The sequence below is a fragment of the Pristiophorus japonicus genome, chromosome 6, assembly GCF_044704955.1.
Source record: "Pristiophorus japonicus isolate sPriJap1 chromosome 6, sPriJap1.hap1, whole genome shotgun sequence".
In the NCBI taxonomy this organism is placed as follows: domain Eukaryota; kingdom Metazoa; phylum Chordata; class Chondrichthyes; family Pristiophoridae; genus Pristiophorus; species Pristiophorus japonicus.
In genome coordinates, this window is record NC_091982.1 from 262513958 (window position 1) to 262527746 (window position 13789).

At 45.3% G+C, this 13789-nt stretch overlaps 1 protein-coding gene across 3 annotated transcripts in view; it reads right to left on the reverse strand.

Annotated features, from left to right (window-relative positions):
• Window positions 1-13789, reverse strand: part of sphkap (SPHK1 interactor, AKAP domain containing) — a 447045-nt gene that overhangs the window by 93137 nt on the left and 340119 nt on the right. For all 3 annotated transcript variants that reach the window (XM_070883916.1, XM_070883917.1, XM_070883915.1), the window contains exons 4-5: window positions 7285-7344; window positions 4345-4482 (exon numbers count right to left, since the gene is read on the reverse strand). In XM_070883916.1, the coding sequence (XP_070740017.1) occupies window positions 4345-4482; window positions 7285-7344 (198 nt within the window). The remainder of the gene's footprint in view (window positions 1-4344; window positions 4483-7284; window positions 7345-13789) is intronic.

Sequence of the window (13789 nt, forward strand, 5' to 3'; positions counted from 1 at the left end):
TCAATACATTATCTCCAATACCATGTGCCTTAATTTTGCACACTAATCTCTTGTGTGGGACCTTGTCAAAAGCCTTTTGAAAGTCCAAATACACCACATCCACTGGTTCTCCCTTGTCCACTTTACTGGAAACATCCTCAAAAAACTCTCGAAGATTTGTCAAGCATGATTTCCCTTTCATAAATCCATGCTGACTTGGACCGATCCTGTCACTGCTTTCCAAATGCACTGCTATTACATCTTTAATAATTGATTCCAGCATTTTCCCCACCACCAATGTCAGGCTAACCGGTCTATAATTCCCTGTTTTCTCTCTCCCTCCTTTTTTAAAAAGTGGGGTTACATTAGCTACCCTCCAATCCATATTAACTGAACCAGAGTCCATAAAATGTTGGAAAATGATCACCAATGCATCTATTATTTCTAGGGCCACTTCCTTAAGTTCTCTGGGATGCAGACTATCAGGCCCTGGGGATTTATCGGCCTTCGGACCCTTCAATTTCCCTAAAACCATTTCCTGACAAATAAGGATTTCCTTCAGTTCCCCCTTCTCGCTAGACTCTCGGTCCCCTCGTATTTTCGGAAGGTTATTTGTGTCTTCCTTAGTGAAGACAGAACCAAAGTATTTATTCAATTGGTCTGCCATTTCCTTGTTCCCTGTTATAAATTCACCTGATTCTGACTGCAAGGGACCTACATTAGTCTTCACTAATCTTTTTCTCTTCACATATCTATAGAAGCTTTTGCAGTCAGTTGTTATATTCCCTGCAAGCTTCCTCTCATACTCTATTTTCCCCCTCTTAATTAAATCTTTAGTCCTCCTCTGCTGATTTCTAAATTTCTCCCAGTCCTCAGTTTTGCTGCTTTTTCTGGCCGATTTATATGCCTCTTCCTTGGATTTAACACTTTCCCTAATTTCCCTTGTTAGCCACGGTTGAGCCACCTTCCCTTTTTTATTCTAACGCCGCAGAGGGATGTACAATTGTTGTAGTTCATTCATGTGATATTTAAATGTCTGCCATTGTCTATCCACCATCAACCCTTTAAGTATCATTCTCCAGTCTATTCTAGCCAATTCATGCCTCATACCATCAAAGTTACCTTTCCCTCAGTTCAGGACCCTAGTTTCCGAATTAACTGTGTCACTCTCCATCTTAATGAAGAATTCTACCATAAGAACATAAGAACATAAGAATTAGGAACAGGAGTAGGCCATCTAGCCCCTCGAGCTTGCTCCGCCATTCAAAAAGATCATGGCTGATCTGGCCGTGGACTCAGCTCTACTTACCCGCCCGCTCCCCATAACCCTTAATTCCCTTATTGATTAAAAATCTATCTACTATATTATGGTCACTCTTCCCCAAGGGGCCCCGCATGATCAGATTGCTAATTAATCCTCTCTTGTTACACAAGACCCATTCTAGGATGGCCAGCTCTCTAGTTGGTTCCTCGACATATTGGTCTGGAAAACCAGCCCTTATACACTCCAGGAAATCCTCCTCCACAGTATTGCTACTAGTTTGGTTAGCCCAATCAATATGTAGATTAAAGTCACCCATGATAACTGCTGTATCCTTATTGCACAAGTCCCTAATTTCCTATTTGATGCCATCCCCAACCTTACTACTACTGTTTGGAGGTCTGTACGCAACTCCCACTAACCTTTTCTTCCCTTTGGTGTTTTGCAGCTCTACCCATATAGATTCCACATCATCCAAGCTAATGTCCTTCTTTACTATTGCGTTAATCTCCTCTTTAACCAGTAACGCTACCCCACCTCCTTTTCCTTCCTGTCTGTCCTTCCTGAATATTGAATATCCTTGGAGGTTGAGTTCCCAGTCTTGCTTACCCTGGAGTCATGTCTCCGTAATCCCAATTACATCATATCCGTTAATTGCTATCTGCGCAGTCAATTCATCCACCTTATTATGAATGCTCCTCGCATTGAGACTCATAGCCTTCAGGCTTGTATTTTTTAACACACTTTGTCCTTTTAGAATTATGCTGTAATGTGGCCCTTTTTGATTTTTGCCTTTGATTTCTCTGCCCTCCACTCTTGCTTTTCTCCTTCCTACCTTTTGCTTCTGCCTCCTTTTTACTTCCCTCTGCCTCCCTGCATAGATTCCCATCCCCCTGCCATATTAGTTTAAACCCTCCCCAACAGCTCTAGCAAACATTCCGCCTCGGACATCGGTTCTGGTCCTGCCCAGGTGCAGACCATCCGGTTTGTACTGGTCCCACCTCCCCCAGAACCGGTTCCAATGTCCCAGGTATTTGAATCCCTCCCTTGCACCTTCCTCAAGCCACGTATTCATCTAAGCTATCCTGCAATTCCTACTCTGACTTGCATGTGGCACTGGTAGCAATCCTGAGATTACTACCTTTGAGGTCCTAATTTTTAATTTAACTCCTAGCTCCCTAAATACAGCTTGTAGGACCGCATCCCATTCTTTACCTATATTGTTGGTACCTATATGTACCACGACAGCTGGCTGTTCACCCTCCCCCTCCAAAATGCGCTGCAGCCGCTCCGAGACATCCTTGACCCTTGTACCAGGGAGGCAACATAGCATCCTGGAGTCTCGTTTGTGGCTGCAGAAACACCTATCTATTCCCCGTACAATTGAATCCCCTATCACTTTAGCTCTCCCACTCTTTTTCCTGCCCTCATGTGCAGCACAGCCACCCCTGGTGCCATGGACTTGGCTGCTGCTGTCTTCCCCTGATGAGCCATCTCCCCCAACAGTACCCAAGGTGGGGCATTTGTTTTGGAGGGAGATGACCGCAGGGGACCCCTGCACTACCTTCCTTCCACTGCTCTGCCTGATGGGCACCCATTCCCTATCTGGCTGTGTAACCTGGCTGCAGTAAGAAGGGGAATAGAACATTTTGGGATAGGAACATGTTAGGGATAGGAACAATAATGGAATCCCTACTAAAGGAGAAAAAAGAAGAACATCTAGAAACCAAAAATATAATAATGAATAGTCAGCATAGATTTCAAAAGGGAAAGTCTGGCTTGACCAACCTCATTGAATTTTTGAAGGGGTATCTGAGAGAGCAGACAATGGTAATACAGTAGATGTAATTTATCTATATTTTCAAAAGGCCTTTGATAAGATACCCCATAATAGACAGGCAACTAGTGAACAAGGTCAGAGAATGCAGAGCAGGGGTGGGGGGTGGATTGCCCATACTGAGTAGGACTGCAATACATTACAGGAGGACATTAATAAACTTGCAGAATGGGCATATAATTGGCAAATGAAGTTCAACACAGATAAATGCGAGGTACTACATTTTGGTAGAAAGAATAGAGAGGTCACTTATTACTTGGAGGGTCAGAGTTTAGGTGGGGTAGAGGAACAAAGGGATCTCGGAGTACAAATATACAAATCACTAAAAGTTGCGACACAGGTTAGCAAGGCCGTAAATAAAGCAAACCAAGTACTAGGGTTTATTTCTAGAGGTATAGAATTGAAAAGTAGGGAAGTTATGCAAAACTTGTATAGAACCTTGGTTAGACCAGACTTGGAGTACAATTCTGGTCGCCATATTAGGAAAAGGATATCGAGGCACTGGAGAGTGTGCAGAGAAGATTTGCAAGGATGATACCAGAAATGCGAGGGTATATATATCAGGAAAGGATGCATTTCTTTTCTCTTGAAAAAAGAAGGCTCGGGATGACCTAATAGAGGTCTTTAAAATTATGAAAGGTTTTGATAGAGTGGATGCAGAGAGAATGTTTCCATTTGTGGGGAAGAGCATAACTAGAGACCATCAATATAAGATAGCCACCAAGACATCCCATAGGAAATTTAGAAGAAACATCTTTACCCAAAGAATGGTGAGAATGTGGAACTTGCTACCACAGGGAATGGTTGAAGTGAATAGTATGGATGCATTTAAGGGGAGGCTAGACAAGCATATGAGGGAGAAGGGAATAGAGGGTTATGCTGATAGATTTAGATGAGGAAAGACGGGAGGAGGCTCGAGTGGAGCATAAACGCCGGCCTGGACTGGTTGGGCCGAATGGTCTGTTTCTGTGCCGTATATCTGATGTAATCCATTGTACTACAGTGCCCTCCCAGTAACCTTTCGATAACACATTTACTTACCCTGTTAGCATGCCACAACTTGTTTTCTGACTGCTTTTCCATATAATCACGTGATTCTCAAGTTCTTTCTGAATGCTTTTTCATATTATATCAAATTTTCTGAACGGTCACGTTTGTGAATTGATCAATGACATGGTTTGATGATCATCAACAGCTTAATTATATCTCTTGCCAGGATCCTATTATCAAAATGTGATATTTCTGGACAGAATCACAAGCTCCGTACCTGGGAACCATCCAAATTGTCCTGGCAGCTTCCTGGAGAAATTAATCCACTCATGAGGATGAGTTCATTATCTTTCATCTGGCAAACGTTTAAAGAATTGATGAGGTGTGGGAGATCAGGGGATACAGTAACTAATTTCTAGATAAAAGAAAAACACAAACAAAAGAGGCTCATATTATTTGTTAGGTGACACATTACCTGTCTATCCAACCATACTTTTGGCTTCTAACGCTTCTAGTTCATGCTTGATGTCTGCGATACCCCTTGGGATATTTTGCGACATTAAAAGGCATTGGCTCTGAATTGGCAATCGGCAGAGCGGCTAAGGAGTAGGATGCCAAAATCCTCGTGCGAACCCCCCTTTGAGAAGTTGATTTCAAATGCCGCAGAGTTGTGCACAGCGTAGCGCCCCATGGATCCCAGGGGTACACCATTGTGTGTAAACACACCTGGGATCACGTGGGGCAATGCTCCTTTCACTTCCTGACTCTTAGACAATCAGGAAACAGATGAGATTGTTGATTTGCCCACAACTCATTTTAAAATGCTATTAAAACATACATGTCATTCAGTTACAGAAATGAATAGCATTCCTTATTTTTAATCTTCCAGTTTCTGTTGTTTTAAAGGCTTTGCTTCTTTTCAATGTTCACTGTAAGCTTTCTTAATTTTACTTTTTTGTTTCACAAGATGCATGTTTAGAATATAGTTACAGTGTATGTAGAACGTGTTTTATTTCCTCTCTCTTTTCAGCCAATCCCCTCATATTGTTTTTATCATTCTCAATGATTCTAAAGATCACCTGGCCTTGTCTGTAATTTTCTTTCTGCCACAACTTCCGTTGCTGAATAGAAATAAGTATTTACTTGGACTATTTCTGCCGTAAATGCACAGAGAGCTTTTGCCGGGAGCAACTCATTTCCCCAAGTGGGAAACAAGTTGTATAAGGATGAAGAAACTGGGGTAAGGGTTCTAAATTGTGGGAAGGCCAATTTAACTCGGCTGAGAAGTGATTCAGCAAAAGTAGACTGAAAACAGTTACTTGAAGGTAAATCATTGCCAGAGCAGTGGGGGGCATTCGAGAGGGAGGTACATGAGTTTAGGGTAAACAAGTTCCCACAATGAGAAAGGGTAGCACCCTTCAACTGCTGGCCTGGTAAGGTGGCCCAGTCCGATCCTATTGCACTTCCAAAAAGGGTGAATTTTGATTCTCTCTCCCAGCCATGGCTCACCTCATAAAACAATTGTCCATTAATAAAACATAGTGGTGATTAGTACCATTCAATTTTTACAATCTCTTTACTAACCAATAATCAAGATTACCACTATTTCTAAAAGCAAAACACAGCTGGGATAATGGACACAATCCCTTTCTTTCAGTATAACAAATCTGCTGGAAACAAGTTTGCTTTTTGTGTGACGCGTTTGTAATACAATTTTCTCATCCCCCTCCCTTTACGCTGTGTAACAGGCTTCCTGCGCCTGTTTGTACTAGACACAAACATTTTCAGGGTAATTAATGTGCAGTAGGTGGGCAATTAGCCCAGCCTTTCACCAGCACGTTGATTTGAATGAGGAGATGAAACGTGCAGCTAAGCCTATGTGCAGTCGGAAATTGATAGATCGCAACTTCGGGATTTAGCGCATGTTCAATTTCAAAGGCAGTGTGATGGTGTATTCAGAATATGCCATTATACTGACCACGAATTCAGGGCCATAAATGAACTACAGTTGTCAAAGACAGGAGTAGGAACCCTGGCTGATTTATTTTCTCCCCAAGGCTCAGGGATAATGAAGCTAATTGTAGGACTGAATTACTTCCCCAGCTAAGATTGGTTAACTTAACACAAACCAAGGGTGGAACTAGGACCTTCCTGGCCAGAATAGCTCTGCGTCACATTTACACGAGGCATTCGCAATCAGCTACACTGCATATTTCGCTCATCAAGGTAAGAGAAGTCATTATTAGGAACAGTTTTCTACTTTTTATCCCAGTGTCAATATTGAACATCTGTAGGTAATTTATACATCCCCTTACGGTTATCTAAAGAACAATGTTAGAGGGATGCAGCAAGTCAATTTACCTGACCTTCCTTGAGCCTGATATGTGGCAGGAGGGTACCCAAGGAGGACTCACAATGCAACAAGTCAAAGTGTGGTAAAAAATGAAACACATTATGTATTTTCCATCTCCAAGTTCATCATGTGCAGCTGTGTTCATTTATCGGAGCTTTGGTTGGTGATGACCTTAGAATTGCTCAGAACACATTACATTTCTGTTGCTGTTTCCTATATCCACAAATCAATAGCTAAGTGGACCTATTAATACAGTGCAATGATGTGTGAAATTACAGCTCAATTATGATATTATACTGGGGTTCCTTGCAATCTCCTGTTAAATATTAACTGATAAGGTGGCAGAGAGGGGCATAGCTTTTCTACAATTATCAGTGAGCATCATGCTGAGACTTTAGAATCCTCCCTGCAATGGTCATTTTTAACCCTTTCACTGAAGCACACCTATATTCGGCCTGGAGATTTCGGTTTCATGGCAATCTTTTTAAATTTCAAAACTGTGCATGATTTAATGAATTAAATTGATATAATTCATGACTAATTTTAGCAGAATAAAAATGTTTTCAATAGTAAATTGACAAAAAGAATAGTCTGAAGCAAACTTTCCCAGATCTGGATCTTAGTCCTGTCTCTCCCTTAAGCCCTGAAATTATTCAATCATATAAATGATTAACATGCTCATCTGAAATTCCTCTCCCCACTATTTTAATGAGGATGCTTATCTGCTTAACATAAATAGGCTAATGACCCTGCTAAAATAGCAAAGGGGAAATTCAGATAAACATGTTGTGCATTTATAGACCAGCATCCCACAGTGTAATTTCTGTAATTTCGGCAGGAATAATTTTACCCGCGTTCTCTTACCTGTTGCAATTCCTCACTACTGCTCTCTGCATCCACTCCATCAAGATTCACAAAACAGATCTGGAGAAAAAAACAACGGAATTCAGCTCAAGAACACTCATAGTTGAAGCTTAACAAGGTCAACATAGTTTCCTGCCATCAGGCCAGCTAATTACAGCAAAGCTTTTTCAACCAGGACTGAGCTGTCAATGAGCAGAGGATGAGAAGTCCGAGCTAACTGCAGCTGGGTAACAAGCTGATGACAACCTACACATGGTCTCCCGGTGTGTGCTAGTTCACTGCGAACTTGCTAGTTAATGTCTTCAGGGAGACGACTGAACGCTAAGCATAGAGTCTATGAAATAAGAACTGCAGCTGCGGGCAGGAGAAAACACACCAACGAGTCACCAAAATTAGCATTACAGTGTAAAGTCCTGCCCCTGCAGTACAGACTCACACGAGGCACACACTGAAGTCATGGTCACTCAGGACCTGCACCTTTATTACACAGCTCTCGAATGCCACACTTGCCTGAGACCTGCCTTTATATACCTGTCTGGGACAGGTATCCAGTGTCTCCTGCAAGTGCACCCCTGGTGGTAAGGTAAGCTTGTGGTTACAGGTCATCTCGAGTTACAGTCATGTATAGCATGGTAAGATACAGTTATGTACAGTAATGTGTGATACATGACATCACCCTACCCCAAGGTCTTATTGTCTTTATAGGTTCAGTCTCTCAGGTGGTCTACGCTCTCGCGTGGAGCATCTTAGTTATGGTTCAGTTGTTTGCCTTGGTGCCTGTTTTTCTTTCGGAGTGATTGCTGGTATCTCGCCTGGGCTGTCTGTTTCATTCAATATGATTGCTGGTGTCTCGCCTGGGCTGTCTGTTTCGATTGGTGTGATTGTTGTTGACTCGCCTGGGCTGTCTGTTGGGATTGCCTTTTCCTCAGGTTGTTCCCTCTGTCTGTCCACCAGGTGTGGTGTGAGTTCCACATTGTAGTCTGCCTCTGGTTCAGCAGTATTGTTGGTAAATCTACTTTTTACTTGGTCTACATGCCTCCGGCAGGTTTGGCCATTGTCCATTTGTACCACCAGTAGCCTGTTTCCTTCCTTGCCAGTTACTGTCCCTGCAAGCCATTTGGGACCCCTGCCATAGTTTAGCACAAACACTTTGTCCCCTATCTCATTTCACCTCCCCCTTGAATTTCGGCCATGGTACTCGGTTAGCTTACGGTGCTTTGCATCAACGATTTCATGCATGTCTGGGAGGATTAATGAGAGCCTTGTCTTTAAGGTCCATTTCATTAATAGTTGCGCGGTGGGAACTCCAGTCAATGAATGCGGACGAGATCTGTATGCCAGCAGCAGTCGCGACAGGCGGCTCTGCAGCGTGGGACCTTGGATTTTAAGCATGCCTTGTTTAATGATCTGCACTGCTCGCTCCGCCTGGCCGTTGGAGGCCGGCTTGAATGGTGCCGTCTTAACGTGATTTGTGCCGTGGTCACTTATAAAATTTTGGAATTCTGTGCTGGTGAAGCACGGACCATTATCATTGACCAATGTGTCAGGAATGCCGTGTGTTGCGAACATGGTTGCGAGGCTCTCCACAGTGGTGGAGGTGGTGCTCGAGTTTAAAATGGTGCATTCAATCCACTTAGAAAATGCATCTACAACTACGAGGAACATTTTGCCCATGAATGGGCCCACATAGTCTACGTTCACCCGCGACCACGGTTTGGTGGTCCAGCGGCTCAGGGGGGCCTCCCTGGGGGCATTACTGAGTTGGGCACAAATGGTGCACCGTCGGACGCAGAGCGCCAAGTCTGCGTCAATGCCAGGCAACCAGACGTGGGATCTGGCTATGGCCTTCATGAGAACAATCCCCGGGTGCTCGCGGTGGAGCTCCCGGACAAATGCCTCTCTGCCTCGCAGAGGCACAACTACCCGGCTGCCCCACATCAGGCAGTCTGCCTGTAGTGATAGCTCATGCATGCGCCTATGGAAAGGTTTGATTTCCTCGGGGCAGGCATCGCGAGCCTCTGCCCAGTCACCAGTTAAGACACATCTTTTTACTAGGGATAACGTGGGGTCGCTGGTCGTCCAGGCTCTGATTTGGCGAGCCGTCATGGGCGAACCTGTGGACTCAAAGGCATTGATTGCCATGACTATCTCACAGTCCTGTTCATCAGACCCTTCCATGGTCGCCAGGGGTAGCCTGCTAAGCGCGTCGGCACAGTTGTCTGTGCCTGGTCTGTGCCTTATGGTGTAATCGTAAGACGCCAGCGTGAGTGCCCACCGTTGAATACGCGCCGAGGCGTTGGCGTTTATTGCCTTGCTCTCGGATAGGAGGGACATGAGGGGCTTGTGGTTGGTTTCTAACATGAACTTGGTGCATCTTTTTGACACCGTACACGCATGCGAGCGCCTCCTTTTCCACCATACCGTATCCGCGCTCCGCCCGCGAAAGTGACCTGGAAGCATAAGCTATGGGTTGTAATTTACCCGCATTAGTGACATGTTGTAAAACGCACCCAACCCCATACGCTGACGCATCACATGTAAGAACTAGATTTTTACCTGGATCAAAGAAAGCCAAAACACTGTTGGAACACAGAAGGTTGCGTGTCTTATTGAAGGCGCGTTCCTGGGCGTCCCCCCAAAACCAATCACACCCCTTCCTGAGTAGCACGTGGAGAGGCTCCAGCAGCATGCTTAAGTTCTGCATAAAGTTTCCAAAGTAATTGAGTAACCCGAGAAAGGCGCGCAGTTCTGAGACATTCCGGGGCCTGGGTGCCAGGCGAATTGCTTCTGTTTTGGACTCTGTTGGGCGGATTCCATCAGCAGCAATCCTTCTGCCCAAAAATTCAACCTCGGGCGCAAGAAACAGGCACTTGGATTTCTTAACTCTTAGGCTTACCCGATCCAATCGACTTAGTACTTCCTCTAAATTGCAGAGATGGGAGTCGGTGTTCCTGCCCGTGATAAGTATGTCGTCTTGAAATACAACCGTCCCCGGGATGGACTTGAGCAGACTCTCCATGTTGCGCTGGAATATGGCAGCTGCTGACCTGATGCCGAATGGGCATTGATTGTACATGAAAAGGCCTCGATGTGTGTTGATGGTGGTGAGTAGCTTGGAATCTTCGGTCAATTCTTGCATCATATACGCAGATGTGAGATCTAGTTTTGAGAAATGTTTTCCTCCAGCCAACGTGGCAAATAAGTCCTCCGCTCTGGGCAGCGGGTATTGGTCCTGTAGGGAGACTCTGTTTATGGTAGATTTGTAGTCCCCACAGATTCGTACGGATCCATCAGGCTTCATGACTGGGATGATGGGACTTGCCCAGTCGCTAAATTCCACGGGTGAGATAATGCCTTCTTGCAGAAGCCTGCCCAGTTCATGTTCAATCTTTTCCTTCATCACATAGGGCACAGCTCTAGCCTTGTGATGGGCCGGTCTAGCATCCTGTGTGATGTAGATTTTGACTTTAGCCCCTTTGAAGGTGCCCACACTTGGCTGAAAGAGATGTTCAAATCGACTTAGAACTGTTGAGCAGGAGGTCTGTTCCTCTGACGACATGGCGTGAACATCATCCCATTTCCAGTTTAGTTTTGCCTGCCAGCTTCTCCCCAGCAGTGCTGGGAGATCTCCGGGGACAATCCACAGGGGAAGTCGGTTCACTGTCCCTTTGTGTGTGACTGAGAGCATGGCGCTGCCGAGGACTGGTACAATTTCTTTGGTATAGGTCCTTAGTCTGGTGTCGACCCTTGTGAGTTTTGGTCTGTCTCTTTTGTGCGGCCACAGCTGTTCAAATTGTTGAGCGCTCATGAGAGATTAACTCGCTCCCGTATCCAGCTCCATGTTAATGGGTATCCCGTTGAGTAGGACCCTCATCATTATTGGAGGCGTCTTGTTGTAGGAGCAGTGGCCATTGATCGTGTTGACCCGCTGTACATCGGTGTCCCGGGTACTGTCCCCACCATCTTCTGTTCCGCTTTCCAACCCTTCCGATTCGTATACCAGCCAAGCTGCCGTTTTTCTGCACATGCGGGCCAGATGCCCTGTATAGTTGCAGTTTCTGCAAACAGCATGCTGAAAGCGACACCCCCTTGATGAGTGCCTTCTCCCACATCTCCAGCACAGACCGCTTCCATTGTTTCCAAAGGATGAGCTGCGTCTGGCTGATCTCTCTTGAGCTTCTCTCAGTTTGTAGTTGATTGCTCGCATTGTGGGTTGATGAGGTGTGAACAGCCGTTCATGTGGCCCTTGATGGCTTCTGGTGCCACTGCCTGCTGTTGAGGGCCTGCTCTCCTGCCTTTGTCTGTGTGTGGGGGTAGCAGCTTGTTTCACGCTGTGAACCCCTTGTTCCGATGTTTCGTTAGTTGTCGTACCTGCAGTGTAGATCAACCTCGTCTCTTCTTCTCCTGCTAGGAATGTCTGTGCAACCAGTGCTGCTGTCTCTAGGGTCAGGTTCTTAGTCTCTATGAGCTTTTGGAATATGCCTGCGTGGCCTATTCCTTCAATAAAAAAGTCTCTCAGTACTTCTCTCCTTAGTTCATCGGAGAACTCACATAAGCTAGCCAACCTCTGAAGTTCCGCCACGAAGTCGGGTATGTTCTGGCCCACACAGCGTCTGTAGTTGTAGAACCTGTGTCTGGCCATGTGTAGGCTGCTCGCTGGCTTCAGGTGGTCTCTTACCAGTGTGCTCAACTCTTCAAATGACTTGCTTGCTGGTTTCTCGGGTGCCAGCAGGTTCTTCATTAAGGCATATGTTTTCGAGCCACAGCTGGTCAAGAGATGGGCTCTTCTCTTGTCTGCCTTATCGTCGCCTAACCAGTCTTTGGTTACAAAGCTTTTCTGGAGCCTTTCTATAAAGTCCTCCCAATTACCTCCAGCATTGTATTTTTCATTCTGTGGATTCTGTGATCCCGTAACTCGTCGCCACTGTAAAGTCCTGTCCCTGCAGTACAGACTCACACGAGGCACATGCTGAAGTCAAGGTCACTCAGAACCTGCATCTTTATTACACAGCTCTCGAATGCCACACTTGCCTGAGACCTGTCCTTATGTACCTGTCTGGGACAGGTATCCAGTGTCTCCTGCAAGTGCACCCCTGGTGGTAAGGTAAGCTTATGGTTACAGGTCATCTCTGTTACAGTCATGTATAGCATGGTAAGATACAGTTATGTACAGTAGTGTGAGATACATGACATTCAGTTACAGGAAGGATTTGATTGCAAGTTCTACTAATTCAAGCTAACCATGTGATGCACGGACCTGAATTGTCCACATGTGCAACTGGCGAGTGAGACCTCGTGCTGGGGGCGTAAATTCAAACTGACCCCCATGTAGCCAGACCAGAACAGTACTAGTTTCCAGAAATTATGGCAGTGCTTTAGAAACATAGAAACATAGAAAATAGGAGCAGGAGTAGGCCATTTGAGCCTGCACCGCCATTCAATGAGTTCATGGCTGAACATGCAACTTCAGTACCCCATTCCTGCTTTCTCACCATACCCCTTGATCCCCCTAGTAGTAAGGACGACATCTAACTCCTTTTTGAATATATGTAGTGAATTAGCCTCAACGACTTTCTGTGGTAGAGAATTCCACAGGTTCACCACTCTCTGGGTGAAGAAGTTTCTCCTCATCTCGGTCCTAAATGGCTTACCCCTTATCCTTAGACTGTGATCCCTGGTTCTGGACTTCCCCAACATTGGGAACATTCTTCCTGCATCTAACCTGTCTAAACTCGTCAGAATTTTAAACGTTTCTATGAGATCCCCTCTCATTCTTCTGAACTCCAGTGAATACAAGCCCAGCTGGTGTAGTCTTTCTTGAAATGTCAGTCCCGCCATAAGAACATAAGAACATAAGAATTAGGAACAGGTGTAGGCCATCTAGCCCCTCGAGCCTGCTCCGCCATTCAAAAAGATCATGGCTGATCTGGCCGTGGACTCAGCTCCACTTACCTGCCCGCTCTCCATAACCCTTAATTCCCTTGTTGGTTAAAAATCTATTTGTCTGTGATTTGAATACATTCAATGAGCTAGCCTCAACTGCTTCCTTGGGCAGAGAATTCCACAGATTCAAAACCCTCTGGGAGAAGAAATTCCTTCTCAACTCGGTTTTAAATTGGCTCCCCCGTATTTTGAGGCTGTGCCCCCTAGTTCAAGTCTCCCCGACCAGTGGAAACAACCTCTCTGCCTCTATCTTGTCTATCCCTTTCATTATTTTAAATGTTTCTATAAGATCATCCCTCATCCTTCTGAACTCCAACGAGTAAAGACCCAGTCTACTCAATCTATCATCATAAGGTAACCCCCTCATCTCCGGAATCAGCCTCGTGAATCGTCTGCCAAAGCTAGTATATCCTTCCTTAAGTAAGGTGGCCAAAACTGCACTCAGTACTCCAGGTGCGGCCTCACCAATACCCTGTACAGTTGCAGCAGGACCTCCCTGCTTTTGTACTCCATCCCCCTCGCAATGAAGGCCAATATTCCATTTGCCTTCCTGATTACCTGC